Consider the following 19,859-nt stretch of genomic DNA (forward strand, 5'->3'; position numbering starts at 1 on the left):
AATAATTAGAAAGAAAAAGTAAAATAGTACCAAATTCCAGATTTGTTCAGATTTCAAATAATGCTATAAAATATTAAGAATTAAACCTTAATAACATTAATATCCAGAATGAAGTTCTAATAAAATTAATAGGCAGCATAAAGTTTAAGAAAAAATAAAAAATATATGTATTCAGAATGAAGTTGTAATAGAATTAATATCCAAGATGTATTTATAAAAAAGGACCATCTAGAATAAATTCATAATAAAACTAGTACACTGAATGAAGTAATAATGTAATAATGAAATTAATATATAGGCTGAAGTTCTAATTAAAATTAATACCCAGAAAGAAATTACAATAAAATGAATATCCAGAAGGAAATTCTAATAAGATTACTATCCAGAATGAAGTTCCACTAAAATTAATATTCAGAAGGAAATTCTAATACGATTAATGTCCAGAATGAAGTTCTAATAAAATTCTTGTCCAGAATGAAATTATAATAAATCTAATATCAAGAATGAAGTTCCAATAAAATTAATAACTGTGAAAAAATCAATACCAGAATGTATTTCAAAAGTGGTGATTAAATCTCTGATAACTTCACAAGAAAGGACTGTAAATATATAATTACAACACATTATTTAATGATAATTAATCATTATTCCAAATTACCTGAAATATGGAATAAAACGTCAAATGCCTTCTGGAATCTAGTTTGTAATATCTACAATTTCCAATCTACATTTATAAGTTATTATTGTGCACGCAAATACAACAGTTATGAATATGAGAAGTGATTCCACACTTTTGAACAGTCTTATTGTACAGAAAAGAGTTAATATCAGCAGAAACAAATATGAAAGAGGATCTATTACACTAAAGAAAGAGAAAGTATGAAGAAATGCTGTGGTAAGAGAAAGAGAGGGAGAGTGAGGGAGAGTGAGGGAGAGTGAGGGAGAGTGAGTCAGTGAAGCTAAAAAGCTGCTGAAATCCAAAACAGTCCCGTGAGCATTACTCAGCATCCAGTACTGACCAGAGAAAGCACTCAGAGCACTCAGAGTCCGGTCAGTCTCTGCTTAGCTCTGCACCAACACAACAGCCTCATACTGACATCAGCTGAGATTTCACACCCAGACTTAGCAGCTCACTGAACCGACAACACTGCATCTTCACAGTACAAAGAACACCAGTAATACAAGTGGGTGAAATCATCATATCATTATCATAATAAATAATATAGATATCTTGTATATGTATATATTAAATAGGAGGTTTTGTTACTGTGCCTTTAAGACTGATATATGTAATTGACCTCTGTTCTGATTGGCTGCCCTGTGTATATATATATATATATATATATATATATATATATATATATGTACAATTTTTTCTGTTAAAATTTTTCCGTTCCACCTTAAATGGTGCAGCAGTTACATTCTGGCACGTCAGGCACCAGTTAAGGTGGAATGGGAAACTTTGAACAAGAAGCTGGTGAATGAGAAGCAACTTCAGTCTCATGAAAAAATCGAATGTTGAGAGACATTTTGCAAGAAACTATTCTAATTTGCGGAAAAGTTTCCTCCCGAAGATGCGAGAAAAGCAGCTATATCTGAGCTAAAGCTTAAAGCAGAGCAATGTAAGTCTGTGTTTTTGTTTATATTATAATTATTAGCCTACACTAGCACATTAGCACATACTGAGACATATTTACAGGCAAGACAGTAAAATGGACATAAAATGTTGTGGCTCCCAAGGTGGTTGGAGTTTTGCTGAAAGGACAAAATGGCTCTTCTTAACATTTGGGTTGTCGAAATATAACATGATATGTGTCATGTACTGTGAAAATGTGATACGCTTTTTCTATATTTTTGCCATTTCATTATTTACTGAAAATTTTTTATTAAACACATTTCATAACATTTCATCATACTGTATGTTGTTGCCATTTTTAGAAAACAATAAGCCACTCGAGGCCATGTTTTACAGTGATTTAACTTGTGCAAAGGGTTTTTAACAAGTGTGGCTTATTGCTTTATCAAATTACAGTTCAAATTTATTTGTTTTCTGATCAATTCTAAAGAAAACATCCTTTTTCTATATTAAGATAATTGAAAAATGCCATTTTCATGTTTCAAATACTAACATCATATCCAGAATAATGAACCTAATATGGAACAAATGGCGACAAACCCAACTATTGAAAGGTAAATGTCAGTATTCCAGTTGGTTTCAAATGTCTTTACATTCAAAACTACAAAAACAAAAGAGCTCTAATGACCAAAGACGCTAAGTCACGTTACTGTAAGTAGGTGACTAATAGCTGAGTCACTGCACATTCAGCTGATTCAAAACCACATCGCTTAATCATATTAGTAGTTTTCTATGCACAAGCAGTTTTAAAATCTGCAGATGGACACAGTGCCTCGCATGTGATGGGAAGTTGAGAAGATCATGTTCTTCATGGATGAGCTGTGAACGCATGTCTTGTGAGTGAACGTTTGTTAAGCATGAAGGAAAAATCAGGCCTCTCAGTGGAAGATAAGTTACAGTATCTTTCTTTTTTCCCCACTTCCAGATCAATACAATATACTTATTCAGGACAAATGTTCTCCATCGATAATCCCATTAGAGCAGTAATGGCACTGGCTGTTCTCGCATAATCAGACAGGAATGGGCTTTTTCAGTGTGTTTGTAGTTAAAATTAAATTACACTGTGTTATAATATATAATTTAGAGGTGCAGATAATGGGAGAACAGAAAAGAACATAAAAAACAATGCTAACTAGGCCTCTATAGCTTCTATTATATGCTAGCCATTATAAGCTTTGAGCATAGAGCCCTGGGCTGGAGAGAACCTTAACTAAGGGCAGGCTAACCATTTAATGAGGATTAAAAAGCCTCAGGGAAAATAGCTTCATGGGAAATCAATGGGGGTAATCTGTCCATCCAAAGCATAGCTGTCAGATCAAGGCCTTTTTAAAAGAGAATTACCCTTGTGATACACTGGTCACTCTGAGACTGCAGAAATCTTCCCCAACTACATTCTAAATGATGATTCATTTTTCATTTTCTTAAAAATGATGACTTTGTTATACAACCTCTTTTGCAAAAAATTTAGGATGCTGTGCAAATTGTAAAATTAAATAATGAGCAAATAATTTAAACTCTATATATCTACAACATATCAAATGTTGAAAAGAGAAATGTGTTTGTTTTTTTTAAATATATGCCCATTTTGAATTTTATGCCAGCCCTTGTGGATTTTATCATCTACAGTGCATATTATCATTAAATGTTTCAGAGAATCCAGAGAAGTCTCTGTATAAAAGGGACAAGGATAAAAACCAATATTATCTGGCTGTGATCTTCGGGACCTCAGGTGGCACTGCATTAAAAACAGACAAGATTCTGTAGTGAAAATCACTGCATGGGCTCAGGAACACTTCTGAAAACCACTGTCTGGGAAAACAGTTCATCACTGCATCCACAAATGCGAGTTAAAACTCTACCATGCAAAGAAGAAATCATATATAAACAGGATCCAGAAACGCCACTGCCTTCTCTGGGCCTGAGCTCATTGAGACTGGGCTGAGACGAAGTGGAAAAGTGTTCTGTTTCAAAATTTGAAATTTTTTTTGGAAATCATGGACACTGCATCCTTTGAACTAAAGGCCACCCGGTTTGTTATCAGTGCAGAACTGTTGAGCAGCTGAAATCCTATATAAAGCAAGAATGGGAAAACATTTCACTTTCAAAACTACAGCAATTGGTCTCCTCAGTTCCCAAATGCTTATAGAGTGTTAAGAGTGTTGTAGAAAGAAGAGGTGATGAAACACAGTGGTAAACATGCCCCTGTCCCAACTTCTTTGGAATGTGTTGCTGGCATGAAATTCAAAATGGGCATATATTTTTCAAAAAAAACAACGACATTTCTCAGTTTCAACATTTTCAACATTTGACATGTTGAAAATATGCTATTTTCAATTAAATGCAGAGTTTACTTAAATAAACATAATGTATTCTATTGTTATTTACATTTTATACAATGTCCCAACTTTTTTGGAAACAGTGTTATATTTTGGGTACACTTGGGATAAGAGGAATATTCCAGAGTCACATACATATATTTGGCTTGCTCACCTTTGAATAACCTTTGTGCTAACTGCTTGTTCACTTGACACCCGAACACATTTTGGAGAGCAAAACATGCAAACATGCTCTTTCATTACAATGCTCAACATCCACAAGCCAACAGAAAGTTTCTATAAATATTTAAAATATTTCAGCACATCCATTATAAATGTCAGCGGGGATATGAAATCACTTCCTGTGAAACAGGAAAATAAGTCTGCAATTCTTTAAGAACAATGTGTTTATTTTTGCAGAGTCCTGTCATGGTGTATCTGTTGGGAAGAGGGTTTTCACGTAGAGGCGAAAACCTGCTGAAAAAGACTACATCAAGTCCTCATAGGAAGGTCTGTCCACTCGGCGGCCTCTCAGCAGTTATTTCCAGATGCACTTGAATTAGGAAAAACCATTTGGCTCAAAAAATGCTCAAGAAATGTGTTTTTTCAGGTTGTTTTGGCTCCTATGCATGCACAGAACAGCACAATGAGGGAGTCCTTTTCCCGCTTGTGGCTTTACCAGCAAATTAACTGGCTCTTTTTATTGAAGGGTAGGACTTTCAGCAGCCATCCTGAGTGTTACAAGCGATTCCGTTCATATTTCAACCAGGGAACCGTCTCCCCAGCTAAATTAAAGGCAAATGTTGCATTGAAGTAAATTAAAAGAAAACGTTGTGCTGAAGTAAATTACTTTGGAGGCTCAAGATTTGACTTGCAGTTTAGAGACTCAGACTTACAGCTAAGACACTCAAGACTCAGACTCGCACCTCAAAGGCTCAACTTGGACTTGCACCACAGAAACTCGAGACTCGCCTCGTACTCGTACCTCAGAGACTCGAGACTTGCCTCTGACTCACACATCAAAGACTCGGGTTAACCACAGACTCCCACCTCAGACTCACGACCTGATTCGGACTTGCACCACAGAAACTCGAGACTCGCCTCGTACTTGCACCTAAGAGACTCAAGACTTGACTCGGATTTGCACCTCAGAGACTCAAGACTCGACCCACGCTTGCACCTCAGAGGCTCAAGACTTGACTCAGACTCGCACCTCAGACACTTGAGACTGGACCCCTACTTGCACCTCAAAGACTTGAGACTCGAGACTTGCAGTTGTGGTAACACTGCAAAAGTAAGTGCACTAAGACCATTTTTTGGACTTCTGGACTTCACAACATCTTTTTTGGAATTCTGAAAAGTTTTCCTTCAGTGTTAATCATAAGCAGTTCCCTTAACAGAAGGTTGTTAAACAACCTGGAAGGGGGAAAGCTAGCATATGGTTCCTCCATTGCTAGCCTATTACCACCCACTTATTATTATAGCAAAAATAGATTTAGTTTGATTTGATGCTAAACGCTATATACAATATGTTGGCTAGCATTCCACTGCATGAATGATTAGAGACAAACTAAGACATCTCTCCCACCTACTGACAGCTTGTCCAGCTGTGGATGGCAGTGGCATTGACGCAAACAATTTCAGAGGCATGATCTTTATTTTGGCCATGCTACTCACAAACTGACCAATCACAAGCTTAAAAAAAGAAAAAAAAGGAGTATAGCAATTTTGAATGTCGTAAAAAGTTTGAGTAAATTCATCCCAGAGCACATAAAAACATTTCACCAAAATATTTAAACACAGCCATGTCATCAAGGTCCATAAAGCTCTCAAGCTGGATGGCCCTCAGTATCTGACGTAGTGAAGCACGAGCACAACATCTGCATAAATTACAGCGCTAATTCCTCGTAGCAGTTCTTAGCGGATAGAGCCTGCTCCAGGCAGAGGCTGGACTGCCTCTATAACTCATGTGGATGTTTGAGGATCCTGTGGTTTCAGAGCTAAAGCCGAAGCCGAGGGTTCTACGTCTCCGCCGAAGAATGAGGGGCTGACCTAGATCCGCCGGCCAAGACAAACGGAAATGTGGCAAAAACACACCACTCTCTGGTGGAAACCAGAGGCCTAGCGCTGCAGACGGACACTCAAACACAGAGATATATGAACACACACAAGCAAAAATACCAAATGTGACCGCCACCCAGAGAAAACATCAACATCTATTCAGTGATCTATTCAGCTTTTGTTTACTTTCCTTCCCCATAGGCTTTCTGTGGTCAGTAATGTAAGCATGTAGTGGATATTACTTATCAACAAATGGACATAGCTACCATATGTTGATATCTAAGCAATAGAACCTGAGAGGGAGTGTGTTATCGCGAAATAACATCACGGCTGTGATTTGGTTGCGATAACACACAACCTTGAGTGTTCTATTGCTTTTATACAACAGTTAAATAAATAAAGTAAGAAATTAATAAACTGGGCTGTGAACACAGCGTTTAATATGTTTTAATGTTCGCAGTTCCTTCCACCAAATTATAGTTCCTTAAGAAGCAGGTTGTTGCTACGTCAGAGTAACGAACTCCGCTAACTCGCTGCACAGTCTGCTGTAAGCCTCGCCCTCTGAAGTACGGACTGAGCCATAAAACTACCGCAATATCAGGTTTAGCTCAGTTTTGTCAATTTTTACTAGATCAGTCTTAATGTTGTTTTGTTCCAGCCAGTCTGTAAAGCATTTTACAGCCCATTTTGTTTGGCGAATGGTATTCCATTAATTTCTGGCTAATTCCAGGTTGTTTAGGTTGTCACAGCTGCCAACTGAAAAGCTGCTCAGTGGTGATGACAGTTTGGGAATTTAGTGTAGTCTCATTTTCAGAGTCTGACCAAATTGGCTGTCGGTCAAATGTGATTCTAAAAGTGTCCATTTTCTGTTTGTGGCAAAGTAAGAAGTAAAAACACTGAAATGGCTTGAGCATCTCCTACAGCTGTCAAAGTCGTTGCTTAGCAACGGCGTCTCAGTGGAGTGATACAGTGTTTTTGAAAAAACTGTGCTGTTATGGCAAAATATCAGTATGGTTAGAACGTTTCTCAACCAATCAGCTTGCGTGGCCGGAGCTAATTGTTGTATAAATTATTGTAAAGATTCATAATTGGGCCATTACCAGACACAAACACACTCTCCCTGCTAGCAGACTATCCTAGCTAGCTAGCATGGTAAGCATCCTTACTTTACAGTATTACTAGATGTCAGTCCTTTTAGCTAACTAAACTTACAGCTAACCCCAGCTTGTCACCTGACCTTAACCAAATGCCAAACTCCATTAACCTTTACCCATTACCACTTTGTATTTGGTCCTCCTTAAGGTTCACTTATAACATTTGTGCGGTTCTAGGTACCACAGTCATAATTCACTATAATTTTCTTTATACCTTTCAACTAAACTGCTTTTGTTGCTGTGCCTTTAAGACTGATCTCTGTTTTGATTGGCTGTTCTGTATTTTGCCAACTGCAAAAAGCTGTCCAGGCTGAAATGGACGATCATTGTAAACGTGTTCATGGTTGTGATGAACTTAAACCACGGCAGCTTAGTGTCCATAAGAACTGAGAACTGAAGAGTATATTTTAACTTTGGCTTCTTTTCCACTGTAGAGCCAAATGGTTCTCAGGGCCTTACTGTTCCGTTCTGCGCTAGTCCAGACTCATCAGACTGGTTAGGGTTTCCATCTGCTGTTCTGTTAAACCAGAAACAGGAAATACAGAAAAAAACTATACAAAAGAGTGGCTAACTGCTAACAGGCTAATAACCATACACACACCACCCACCATTAATTCTGTCTGTCCCTCCGACACCAGTCTCTCAGCGCGCTCTCAGATTCTTTATCGCCTGAACTGGTGTTATTAAGTGTCAGTTACTGAAACCGAGCCTGCACTGCAGTAGGCGGCAACCTATGCTCACATTAGCTTAGCCTAGCAGTCTATAGCTTAAATCACGACAGAACAGGTTCGATTTCGGCTTTTTATCACACCAACACCAGTCAGCTGACTTTTCTCTCACTATTATAAGTTTTTATCATCTATATTTGTGATAGCAGAGCATCTGTTAGTTGAATCAGACCGTTCTGAGGTGTTTGAATCTCATTAGCTAAGGAGAGAGGCGCCAGCTAGCATTAGCTACAGCTCCAAACACCACAGAACAAGCTTTATTTGAGTTTTCTGTCTTTGTAACACAAGCCGCTCGACTTGGCTTCCTCAGAGTTGAGTTATTATCATCCAAACTTGTGTCAGTCAAGCGTTTGTTAGTCAGAATCGAACCTGTTCTGTGTAAGCAGATCCGGCAGCATGCTAGCTAAGCTAATACTAATCAGCTACTCTCTCCTGGTTAGCAGCACTGTTTAACATTTAGAAATTGGTGTTAGATTGAAACTTTGATGTTTATTGAATGATGGATTTAAAATTGTACACTGCTTTCATTTATTTGGCATCCATGTTAGCGAACTGAACTTATGGTGGCAAAATACCAACATAAATGGGAAACCGTGCTCAGAACCGTTTGGCCCTGCAGTGGAAAAGAGACCTATGTGTACTATTGTGACTCATGCAAAAAACTGTCTGAATTATACAGATTCTTCTTGGGTTGTGTAAGTTGTTGTACATGTGCTTTTCATGTTGAGAAGATAAATATGTGACCAAAACTCTAATAGATGGGATTTAAATCTGCTTTAAGCATGCCTTAGTTGTGCTCACCAGTCACATTGTTCCAGGGATGATAAAAACAGTTAAAAAACGTAACCAGAAACTGTTTCTAATTTAACTTTATAAGTGGCATTTTTAAAATCAAATTTCTACTGCCAACATAATGCTAATTTCCACTAGCCCGTCAATGGGAATTCCCATGTAAGCTAGCATTAAGCTAATGACTGTTATACATTTTGACTATAAGTACTATTGTGACTCATGCGAAAACAGTCTGGACTGCACTGATTCTTCTTGATTCTTCTTATATATTCCATATGGCACATATTCTTGTTATATATAGTCGGATGCAAAACCTCTGCACATTTTAAGGAAGAATCATTTGATTTTAGTTTATTTGCTAAATTGATCATATTGTATAAATACATGAAACATAAAATGTGGCCTTTGCAAAAGTTATAGCGCATTATTTCATAGAAGGGCCTGGGTCCGATTCCCGGCCGGGAAACCAGTCTCCTTTCTGTGTGGAGTTTGCATGTTCTCCCCGCGTCTGTGTGGGTTTCCTCCGGGTGCTCCAGTTTCTTCCCACAGGCCAAAGACATGTGGTCAGGCCGATTGGACAAGCTAAACTGCCCCTAGGTGTGAGTGTGTGTGTGAATGTATATGTCAGTCCGTCTGCACTGCAATGGACTGGCGACCTGTCCAGGGTGTTTTCTGCCTTACGTCCATTGACTGCTGGGATAGTCTCCAGCTCCCCCCACGACCCAGAAGGATACGCTGGGGGGGCTGGTTAGGTTAAACTCAGCAAATAATTTCAAATTGTGCTCTAAAACTAAAAATGCCATATTTAAGTTTCTAATTATGTGAATGTATGAAGAGTTTCACTACCAAATCCTCTGTATCCAATATGTAACAATATTGTAACAATTTTGGATATAACAAGTTTTTGAAAAGAATAATAGCTGATATATAATAAAAAAAATGAAATTCAGGTGGTATTAATCATAATGTAGCATTTATATTTCTTAAAGAAAATTCTTAAAAGTGGTCAGTAATGCATTTTGGAATTAAACACTTCATATGTACATATGGCATATTATTATTACATATGACATATATTATGTATGATGCCAGATCCTGACATGATATAAAAACAAATTGTGTGTAATTGTGTTCTTACCTGCTGCCATATGAATCAGGACACTTTTATTGGGTCTGATGTTGCCCATTTCGAACAGCATCATGTAAGCAGTGATGTAGTTTATGGGCAGAGCGGCGGCCTCCTCGTAGCTCATTCCATCTGGCATGAGGAAGCTGTGGTCAGCCTTGACCACGACCACTTCCTGCCACAGGCCACACCTACCCAGGACCAACACACTGTCTCCAACCTGCAGAGGAACATGGTGTTTTATGCTTTTTTAAACATTTCATTACACACTCACTATATAAAGTTCATATCTATCTCACAGAAGTTTTGGAATGAGTTTCTGTTGCAGGTAAACATGAATGTTTAAAGTTTTGTTGATTTTTAAAGGTAAAATAAGTTGACACATCCTCTACAGAGGGGCATTTTTCTTCAAAAGTGCACAGTTTCTGTTTATTTGCTGAGTTTAACATGTTGGAAGAGAATAAAATCTAAAATAATAAATGTGCATAACATTTATTTTATGCTATATTTTATGCCTTTTTGCCTATTTGATAAATTCAGCAAATAAACGTTTGCATATAACTGTATGGAACTTTAGCTGCTTTTAGCTCAATGTTTTTTAGCGTCATGAAACACATTTACATCCCATTATCACCCAATTCAGTGCACAGCAGCTTCCATTCACAGCGAAGTTATAAAGAGTGTTTCAGCTTGAACTGCTTTTTGAATGTGGCGCAATACAGGGCAGCCAATCAGAACAGAGCTCATTTACATATATCAGTCTTAAAGTCTCAATAACAAAAAACAGCCTGTTTAATTCTAAGGGTTAGAGAGAGAGGTTGGAAAATGGTCTTGATCCATTTTGATTGGTTGGTGTAATTCTGTGCTGATTTGAATGTAACCAAATAAGTGAGTGAGCGTGTGATGGGTGGGGAGGTGTTGATGCCTGACCCCCCCGCCCCTTAATTAAAAAAAAAAATTGTACGGTTCATGTGTTTGCGTGCGAAAACTGTTTATCCCTTTTACAATCCCACATTGTCTTTTTCGTCGAGATGCCTTTTGTGTCACGTCCCCGAGATGACAAATGAAACAAACAATGCCGGAAGGGAATTACAAAGAGAAAGGCGGAGAGAAAGTGTGTTTACTGCTCTGTGTGAAGGCGCTCCATCAGAGCTGAGTGTGCACTGCAGAGGAACAGTTTTTCTCGAAATGTGTTTTGTTCACAGGTCACAGGTGACTATGTCTATAATCACTTCCCCTAACGCCTCTACTGGGACTGGGACCAACAGCCAACAGACTACTGAGCCCAATGCTTCAGACCATGTGCTTCCTTTAAACACTCAACATCAGCCAAAAGCGCACGCAAAAACTTTTCTCAGGAATAGGGGTGGGTGATATGGCCAAAATCATACTGTCACAATCATATTGTCATATATTTCGTGATATAGGCAAGTTTATTTATGTAGCACCTTTCATACATGGCTGTCATTTAAAGTGTCTTGCAAATGAGAAAATACAGAGTCATTTAAAAAGTAAAGGAGAGTAGAAATAAACATGATTGAAACAATAGATTTAAAAAGAGAACTACTTTAAATTGAAAACCAAATTAGAAATTAAATTAGGATAATAAAGTGTCGTTACAGAGAAGGACTAGAAGAGTTAACAGTGTTTTAAACTGAGCGGAAACCTGCTCAAATAGGCACGTTTTAAGTCTGGATTTAAAAGTGTCTGGTGTTTGCAGCCCTTTCAAACGCTCTCTGTCAACCGGTTCCATTTAAGAGCAGCATAGTAGCTAAACGCTTCACCTTCACCTTTGGCAGGACTAGAGTTCTGCTTGGCTCATATCGCTGCAGCAGATCAGATAAGTACCCTGTAGATCTAAATATCATCTGCATAGCTGTGGTACGATATCCCATAGTCTTGTAGTATTTGGCCAAGAGGCAGCATGTATAAATTAAATAAGAGTGGCCCAAGAATTTAACCCTGTGGCACACCACAGTTCACTGGCACTCTCTCAGGTCAATATTATTTTCAATTTCCACAAAGTAGTCCCTTCCTTGCAGATATGAACTGAACCATTTTAGGACAGCTCCTGAGAGCCCATATACAATAGTGAATGATATTTTGACAACCAGGCACAATGCATTATTAGTGCCACATTTAAAAATCCTTGGTATAATGGTTTTTATTCAACTTTCCACATCCTGTACTGGATTAAACCCAATTTAACAAGCCTTATCACAATAACGATAAAATACTACATTGCCAGGTTCCAGGTTCATGCATGTATCTATAAGTAATAAATTATAATATGTCCCACTTGTGAAAACTAGATTGAAAAAGCTATTTATCTGAACATAAGCACATATTTGTTTAGAAAAAAAGTAATGTTACATTGAATACTAATAACTTTAATACTGTAATTATAATAATATAAACCCAAGTACTAGTTTATAAAGGTCAGTGTTTCTGTTTTTCCCTTGTGGCAGTGCAGCATGTACTGTAGTTATTATCCAATACCTGATTAATGATATTTAACAAATTCACGTTATGGGGTTTGAGGAGAAATCTGAGAGCAAACTTTTTTCTTCAAATTAGCTAACAAAATATCAACATTTTAAAAAGAGGAAGTGCATGTTGTTTTCACTGCATTTATGTTTCTTTGCATTTTTTTATTTCCTGTTAAAACAGCCAAGATATTCACTGTGAGATTTGATATAAGATAATCCACTTGAATACAAAAGAGGAAAATAACTAAACAGTGTCCAAAAGAAAAGTCGAAAACATTGTTGAAAGTTAGAGATAAAATGAGACTCCTAACAACTGCCTGCAAGACACTGGTAGACCACCGAAACTACCACCATCAGGTAAACAGCACTTAAAGCTTTCGTCTTGGAGAGAGAGGAGAAAATCAAGCAGCTTCAGATCTGAAAACATCCACAGGTGCTTCTGTCCATCCTTCCACTGTGAGAAGACGACTCAGAGCTATGAGACTGAAAGGATGTGTAGCTGTTAAGAAGCCATTAATGAGAAAAGGAAACAGATACAAAAATTTGCACAAGAACACCAAAACTGGACATTTGAGATTTGGAGTAAGGTTTTATGGACTGATAAATCTAAATTTGTAATTTGGGATTATTTTGGATTGTGAGAAGCAGAAAATGTAACCAACTTCTAAGATTGAACTTTGGAGGTGTGGCTGCAGATTTCTTTAAAAAACTGAAAGTGAGTCTCCTGAAAAGAATGGAAGCTGTAATAAAGATAAAGAGTGGACATATTAATACAGAACAAATTGATATTATATTTAATTGTTGAGGCTTCTGATTTGTCTGGAACTGAAATTCTAATACTTAATTGCTGTTTTGTCTGGAAGTTAAATAAATGAAAAGGTGTAATATGCCCTATATCTATTATATATCGCTGCTCTTGGAAACAAAACCTTGTATCAGCATTTTTGTCGTTTTTCAGTTTTTGACAAAATTTGAAGATGCCTGTTGGCCTGTATGTTGTGTGTAAATTTCGTGATGAATAGACCAAAAGAAATGACCCAAAATGACATGGAAAAAAGTCTGGTTCCATTGACTTACATTAAAAGTAAAGTATGTTTTTTCTTTCTCCTGTAAAGTTACCATTTTGGAGATGAGGTTTTGTTCCGACAGCAGCATGTATGTAAGCATCTATTAGTAGTAATAATATGCTTTATAATCTGACACTAACCTTCACCTCAGTAACCAACAAGAAATGATTTAGCTCTTGAAGTTTTAAAAAAGCAAAACATGGAGCATTTCTTTGTAAAAGCCCTTTACAAAATAATTTCAACGTCTCAAAAATATACAAAAACTCACAAAAAACGCAGGCCAAAGCCTCTGAGTAGGAAAAAGTGGAGAGGCAGATTGAACGGCAAGAGTGCAGCCACCTCCCACTAACCCGCACAGTCTCTCTCTCTCTCCCTCCCTCTCTCTCTTCTCCCTTCCTTCTCGTTACCCATCCATCAGCAGCCCTCCTTCCCACCAGCATTGCTTTCTTCTCCTCTTCCCTCTCTTAAGCAGCACACAAAGCGAGGAAACCCCGTCCTCCTCTGTTAGCTGCCAATGGGAAACTGTTCTTCAACGTTTGCTGTTCAGTCCCAGCGACCTTAAAGCGATAGTTCAGCCAAAAATCTAATTTACACAGTTTTCTCCCTCAGTCCAAACGTAGTCGATCAGCCAAGACATGTTTGGGGATGAAAGTTCGCTTCTCTAGTTTTGCACTGACGCTATGAGTATAATGTAGCTAACAAGTAATGGAAGCTTATGATCACCAATTAGCATAATGCGGACTAATGTGGCTTATTGCCTCAATCTGTGTCAACTTGTTAAGTAATCTCTATCAGACTTGCCTGTGTGGTTTCTGACGCTGTATGACACACTGTTATCTATAAACATGGACAAAAGCACCCTGGCGCCCCTGTTCAAATGACATATTCTATTGCTTATCTACATGAAAATAAGCAACTTGCTGCTTATTTACTGATTTTAACATACTAGAAAAAAACAAAACATCACATGTGGCCTGTGCCAAAGTAACGCCACATTTTATATTTTATTTTTTGTTAAACTCATAAAATAAACTGAAAACGTGCACTGAAATGCAAAGAAACGCCATATTTAAGTTGTAAAAATAGCCTCGATGGCTCAATGCAGCAGGATTTGCTGCTTATTCAAGCTTCTACCACCATTTCCAGGGGCCAGATCCATTACTCAATAATATTTTACCGTATCCAGATGAATGCAGACTGACTGGAATCGAGGCTAACCCCATTAGAACTGTACCCGTAATCACAGAAACAGCTGCAGCGGCCTCAGATCAGGGCTGGACGATACAGAGACCGCTCCAAAGGCCAAGACAAACATGACCATAGCGAAGCAAAGCCAAGGCTGCACTGCAGTGTGTTTTTGTTATTTTGTTTTTCGGCCCACTGTGTTTTTGTTTGTGCAGATCTTTCATGACACTGTGATCTACTGCGGCTCTTGCAAAGAAACGAGCAGAGAGAGAGAGAGAGAGAGAGAGAGAGAGAGAGACAGAGGTAGGGCGTCCAAAATCCTCGGGAACGTGACGTGCGCGGATAGCGATTTTGAGTGTGACGGCGCTCAGTGCGTGTGCAGTTGTGTGTGTGTGTGTGTAGGGGCGGGATAGGAAATACCAAACTGACAATGTTAGACAAAGGAGGATAATTATGCTCATATGGGACTGGGCTGTGCTCACTCACACACACTGAGTAATGGGGGGAGAGAGAGAGGGAGAAAGAGCGCAGTGTGACATTGAGTGATCGATCAAAATGATTAAAAATGTTTTATATATGGATAAGGTCAAAAAATAAATCAATATCATAAACTAGGGTTCATGTTTCTGTGCAGGACATTCCTCAATTCCTCAAAATCTGTGATTTAGTATCGCGAGAGTCCCTGCCTTTCGGTCAGCAACAGGTGTCAGCGCTCCAAATGCCTGTTTCTATCAGGAGACTCTTTGCCTCAGCTTCATCGTCTCTCCCATTTCCTCTCCGACTTTCTGTCGCCATGGCAACAGGTGTCATAAGGCAGATAATGGGATGTCATGGGAGGGTCTGCCATAGATGGGAGGCCCTGCTTCCTCAATATCAGCCCTACGGTATGAACGAGCTGTGACTGGTATCCAAGCAATATGGCGTAACCGAGTTGTGTAACCCGTAATATGACGCAACCAGGCGATATAAGCAACAATTTAGTATAACCATGAGGTGTAACCTGTAGCATCTTAACAAGTACTATGGCATAACTGAGTGTAATATGATGTCACCAGGTGGCATTACGAGTAATACAGTATAACCAAGTGGCATAACATGGAAGCGTAATAAGTAATACGGTGTAACTGGTAACATAGTATAAGTGGCACAACCTGTAATAGGGTGTAACTGAGCACCGTAACAAGTAATATGGCACAACTGAGTGGTGTAACCCATAATAAGATGTAACGACACCATATAACTGGTAATACAGTACAACTCCATTACCAAAAAAGTTGGGACGCTGTGCAAAATATAAATAAAAACAAAATTCAATGATGTGCAAATTATTTAAACCCTTTATTTAATTGAAAATAGTACAAAGACAACAAATCAAATGTTGAAACTGAGAAATTGTGTTATTTTTTGACAAATATATGCCTATTTTGAATTTGATACCAACAACACATGTTTACCACTGTGTTTCATCACCTCTTCTTTTGACAACACTCTGTAAGCGTCTGGGAACTGAGGAGACACTGCTGTAGTTTTGAAAGTGAAATTGTTTTCCCTTTTTTTCTTAACAGTTCAGGGTCTCCTTTGTCATATTTTTCACTTCATAATGTGCCAAACGCTTTCAGTGGTGACAGGACTGGACTGCAGGCAGGCCAGTTTAGCACCTGGACTCTTTTAATATGGAGCAATGCTGGTGTAATACATGCAGAATGTGGTTTGGCATCGTCTTGCTGAAATAATCAAGGCCTTCCCTGAAAAAGACGTCGTCTGGATGGCAGCATATGTTGCCAAAACATGTATATATCATTCAGCAATAATGGTGCCTTCACAGATGTGCACATCACCCTCGCCATGTGCACTAATGCACCCCTATACCTGGCTTTAGAACTGTGCACTGATAACAAGCTGAGTGGTTAGAGAAGGCGGCGGTGTTTCTGGATCCTGTTTATATAGGGTTTCTTCTTTGCATTTTAGAGTTTTAACTTGCATTTGTTGATGCAGCGACAAACTGTTTTCACAGGCAGTGGTTTTCAGAAGTGTTTCTGAGCCCATGCAGTGATTTTCACTACAGAATCATACCTGTTTTTAATGCTGTGCTGCCCAAAGGCCCAAAGATCACGGCCAGCAAATACTGTTTTTTGGTCTTGTTCCTTGCATCTGGAGTTTTCTGTAGATTCTCTGAATCTTTTAATGTTATTATGTACTTTAGATGAGGAAAACCAAACGTTCTTCGCATTGTTCTCAGACTCTCTGGGATGCTGTTTTATACCCAATCATGTTACTGACCTGTTGTCAATCAACCACCAGGTATTTCTTTTGCATTACACAACTTTACCAGCCATTTGTTGCCCGTGTCCCAACTTTTTTGGAACGTCTTGTTGGCATCAAATTCAAAATGGGCAAAATATTTTTCAAAAAACAATAAAATTTCTCAGTTTGTCCTTATTTTCAATTATCGTTTAAATGATTCGCACATAATTGCATTTTATTTTTATTTACATTTTTCACAGCGTCCCAACCTTTTCGGAAATGGGGTTGTAAAACCAAGCGGCACAACCTGCAATATGACGTAACCAGAAACTGTAACAAGTAATATGGCCTAACTGAGTTGTGTAACCTGTAACATAATGTAATATAATGTAATTTAATATAATGTAACCAGGCAGTATAAGTGGTAATGTGGTATAATCAAGTGGAATAACCTGTAATATGGCTAACCGAACAGTGTACTGAATAATATGATATAATCAAGTAGTGACACCCATAATATGGCACTGAGCATTGCACTAAGTAGTATGGCATGACTAAGCAGTATAACCTGTAACATCGAATAACAGCGCAAACTGTAATATGATGTAACCGAGCGATATTACATGTGATATAGCATAACCAAACATTGTAATACATAATATAACCTAACCATAACAAGTAATATGGCACAGTCAAGAAGTGTAACAAGTAACTTGACATAACCAAATGGCCTAACCTGTAATATGGTGGCCAAGCGGGATACTGCATAATTTTATATTATATACTATATATTATAAGAGATTATATATGGTAACTGAGTAAGTAACCCATAATATGCCGGAACAAAGCAGACTAACCTGTAATATTCCGTAACCGAGCTGCGTAACCCATAATATACCATATCTGTCTGGATATAAAGTAGACATTGTGGGAGTTTGTGTTGAAAGTTCAAACTTCGGCACTTTCTGCGAGACTAGACTTACAAAAAAGCCTTAAGATTGCTCTATTATGACAGTGTGCCATACAAATTATTATTATTATTGTTGTTATTAGCATCATAAAATGGAACACTGTCAAATAGGAGCTAAATGAATTAAGCTTCCATTCAAATTCTATACATATGCCTAAGTGAATCACCATACAGCTGGAGACAACATATTCCAGTAAGCTGCTATGGGTGTTCATTCTATAAACGTCTATAATTAGTCCATAAAAATTTTGGAGATGACAGACGAGGCCTTAAATGAAACCCTCTTACCCAACACATTTACAAAGAATACTGAAGAACATGCTGGAGAAAGGAGATGGTATTAAGATCTATTAAGGCACGGCCTATGAAAAGGAGCTGCTGGCTCCTATTGATGTTCTCTGAATGCAAACCTCGCCCATGCAGTCCCTCCCCAGAGCCCAGTGCCCGTTAAATATGATTACTGAGGATTAGTCAGCTCTGTTTATCTGATTCTCCTATACCACATCAATCGTTCATAAGAACTGGCTTTTTATTTAAAAGCAAGCCTATAAGCATATACAGCCGAATTAAAGAGTTTATATATGTCCAGCTACCTATATATGTTAATACAACACTATAGGTGTCCAAACTGAAGAGTTCATTTGACATATTCATTCAACATACATCAGATATATAAGGGCTGGGCCTTATTCTAAGTATTAAGATCTATTGATGTTAATTAATGTTAATACTATATACAGTGGTCAGCCATAACATTAAGACCACCTCTTTGTTTCTACACTCATTGTCCATTTTATCAGCTCCACTGACCATACAGGTGGGTTTTGTTGTTTTACAATTACAGACTGTAGTCCATCTGTTTACATACTTTGTTAGCCCCCTTTTACTCTGTTCTTCAATGGTCAGGACCCCCACAGGACCACCACAGAGTAGGTACTATTTGGGTGGTGGATCATTCTCAGCAATGCAGTGAGACTGACGTGGTGGTGGTGCTGTGCTGGTATGAGTGGATCAGACACAGCAGTGCTGCTGGACTGAGAATAATCCACCAAAAATATCCAGCCAACAGCGTCCTGTCACCACTGATGAAGGACTAGAGGATGACCAGCACAAACTGTGCAGCAGCAGATGAGCTATCGTCTCTGACTTTACATCTACAAGGTGGACCGACAAGGTAGGAGCGTCTAATAGAGTGGACAGTGAGTGGACACTGTTTAAAAACTCCAGCAGCACTGCTGTGTCTGATAGGGGGCTATAAAGTATGCAGAGAAGCAGATGGACTACAAAGTGCTCCTATATGGTAGGTGGAGCTGATAAAGCAGACAATGAGCGTGAAAACAAGGAGGTGATTTAAACACTGGATATGTGAATTCATCAACTCTGCTGCGCACTCCCAGCCCCCCATCCTCCCACCAGCCCACCCGCCAGAGCCCCTCCATCCTGGCTGTGCTCCACACTCACCTGCCGGTCCTGCACTCCCTCTCCCACAGCCTCGACCACCCCCGAGCACTCCATCCCCGGGGTGACGGGTGGAGACGGTAGCCGCTCATAGAGGCCCTGCCTGCCGAGCAGCTCGGCGAAGTTTAGCCCGCAGGCCTTCACTCGAACCCGCACTTCCCCTTCCCCGGGGCTCGGGAGGCCTTTCTTCAGCTGGAGCTTCACTTTGTCATAGCCGCCGTAGCCCGTTAGCACCAGGGCGCGGTACGTGAACGTATCCTCCTCCTTTTCTTCCTTCTTTTCCTCCTCTTTCACCTCCGGCGCCTTGTCTTCCGGCGCCGTCTCGGACACCGACTCGCTCTTCTGCTCTTGGGCGGGTTCGGGTGCCTGATCCGCGGCCTGCGGCTCCACCTCCGCCCGCTCCTCAGCCAGCGGCTGCTGGGCTGCTGCTGCTGCGTCTTCAGCGGACATACTAACGGCACGAATATGAAGGCAACGCGGAGGAAATAAAACGGAACAAACTCGGGTTTAATTCCAGAAAGCGGAGTTTAAATACGCGTAAACTGGAAATTAGAGAAGTTAGAGGCTGGAATCGGAGGGAGAAGCGAGGAGCGCCGTTGCTGGGAGACGCGGAGGCTCGAGCGCTCTGGCCAGA

The 19,859-nt window shown here is 39.2% G+C and overlaps 1 protein-coding gene across 1 annotated transcript in view; it reads right to left on the bottom strand.

The window, feature by feature from the left end:
* Positions 1-19,859, bottom strand: part of LOC118809636 (synaptic vesicle membrane protein VAT-1 homolog) — a 33,422-nt gene extending 13,563 nt beyond the window's left edge. Inside the window, exons 1-2 of the mRNA XM_036573112.1 lie at positions 19,229-19,859; positions 9,825-10,032 (exon numbers count right to left, since the gene is read on the bottom strand). Of these exons, the coding sequence (XP_036429005.1) occupies positions 9,825-10,032; positions 19,229-19,675 (655 nt within the window). The 5' untranslated portion in view covers positions 19,676-19,859. The remainder of the gene's footprint in view (positions 1-9,824; positions 10,033-19,228) is intronic.

Source organism: Colossoma macropomum, unplaced genomic scaffold, assembly GCF_904425465.1.
Source record: "Colossoma macropomum unplaced genomic scaffold, Colossoma_macropomum, whole genome shotgun sequence".
In the NCBI taxonomy this organism is placed as follows: Eukaryota; Metazoa; Chordata; class Actinopteri; order Characiformes; family Serrasalmidae; genus Colossoma; species Colossoma macropomum.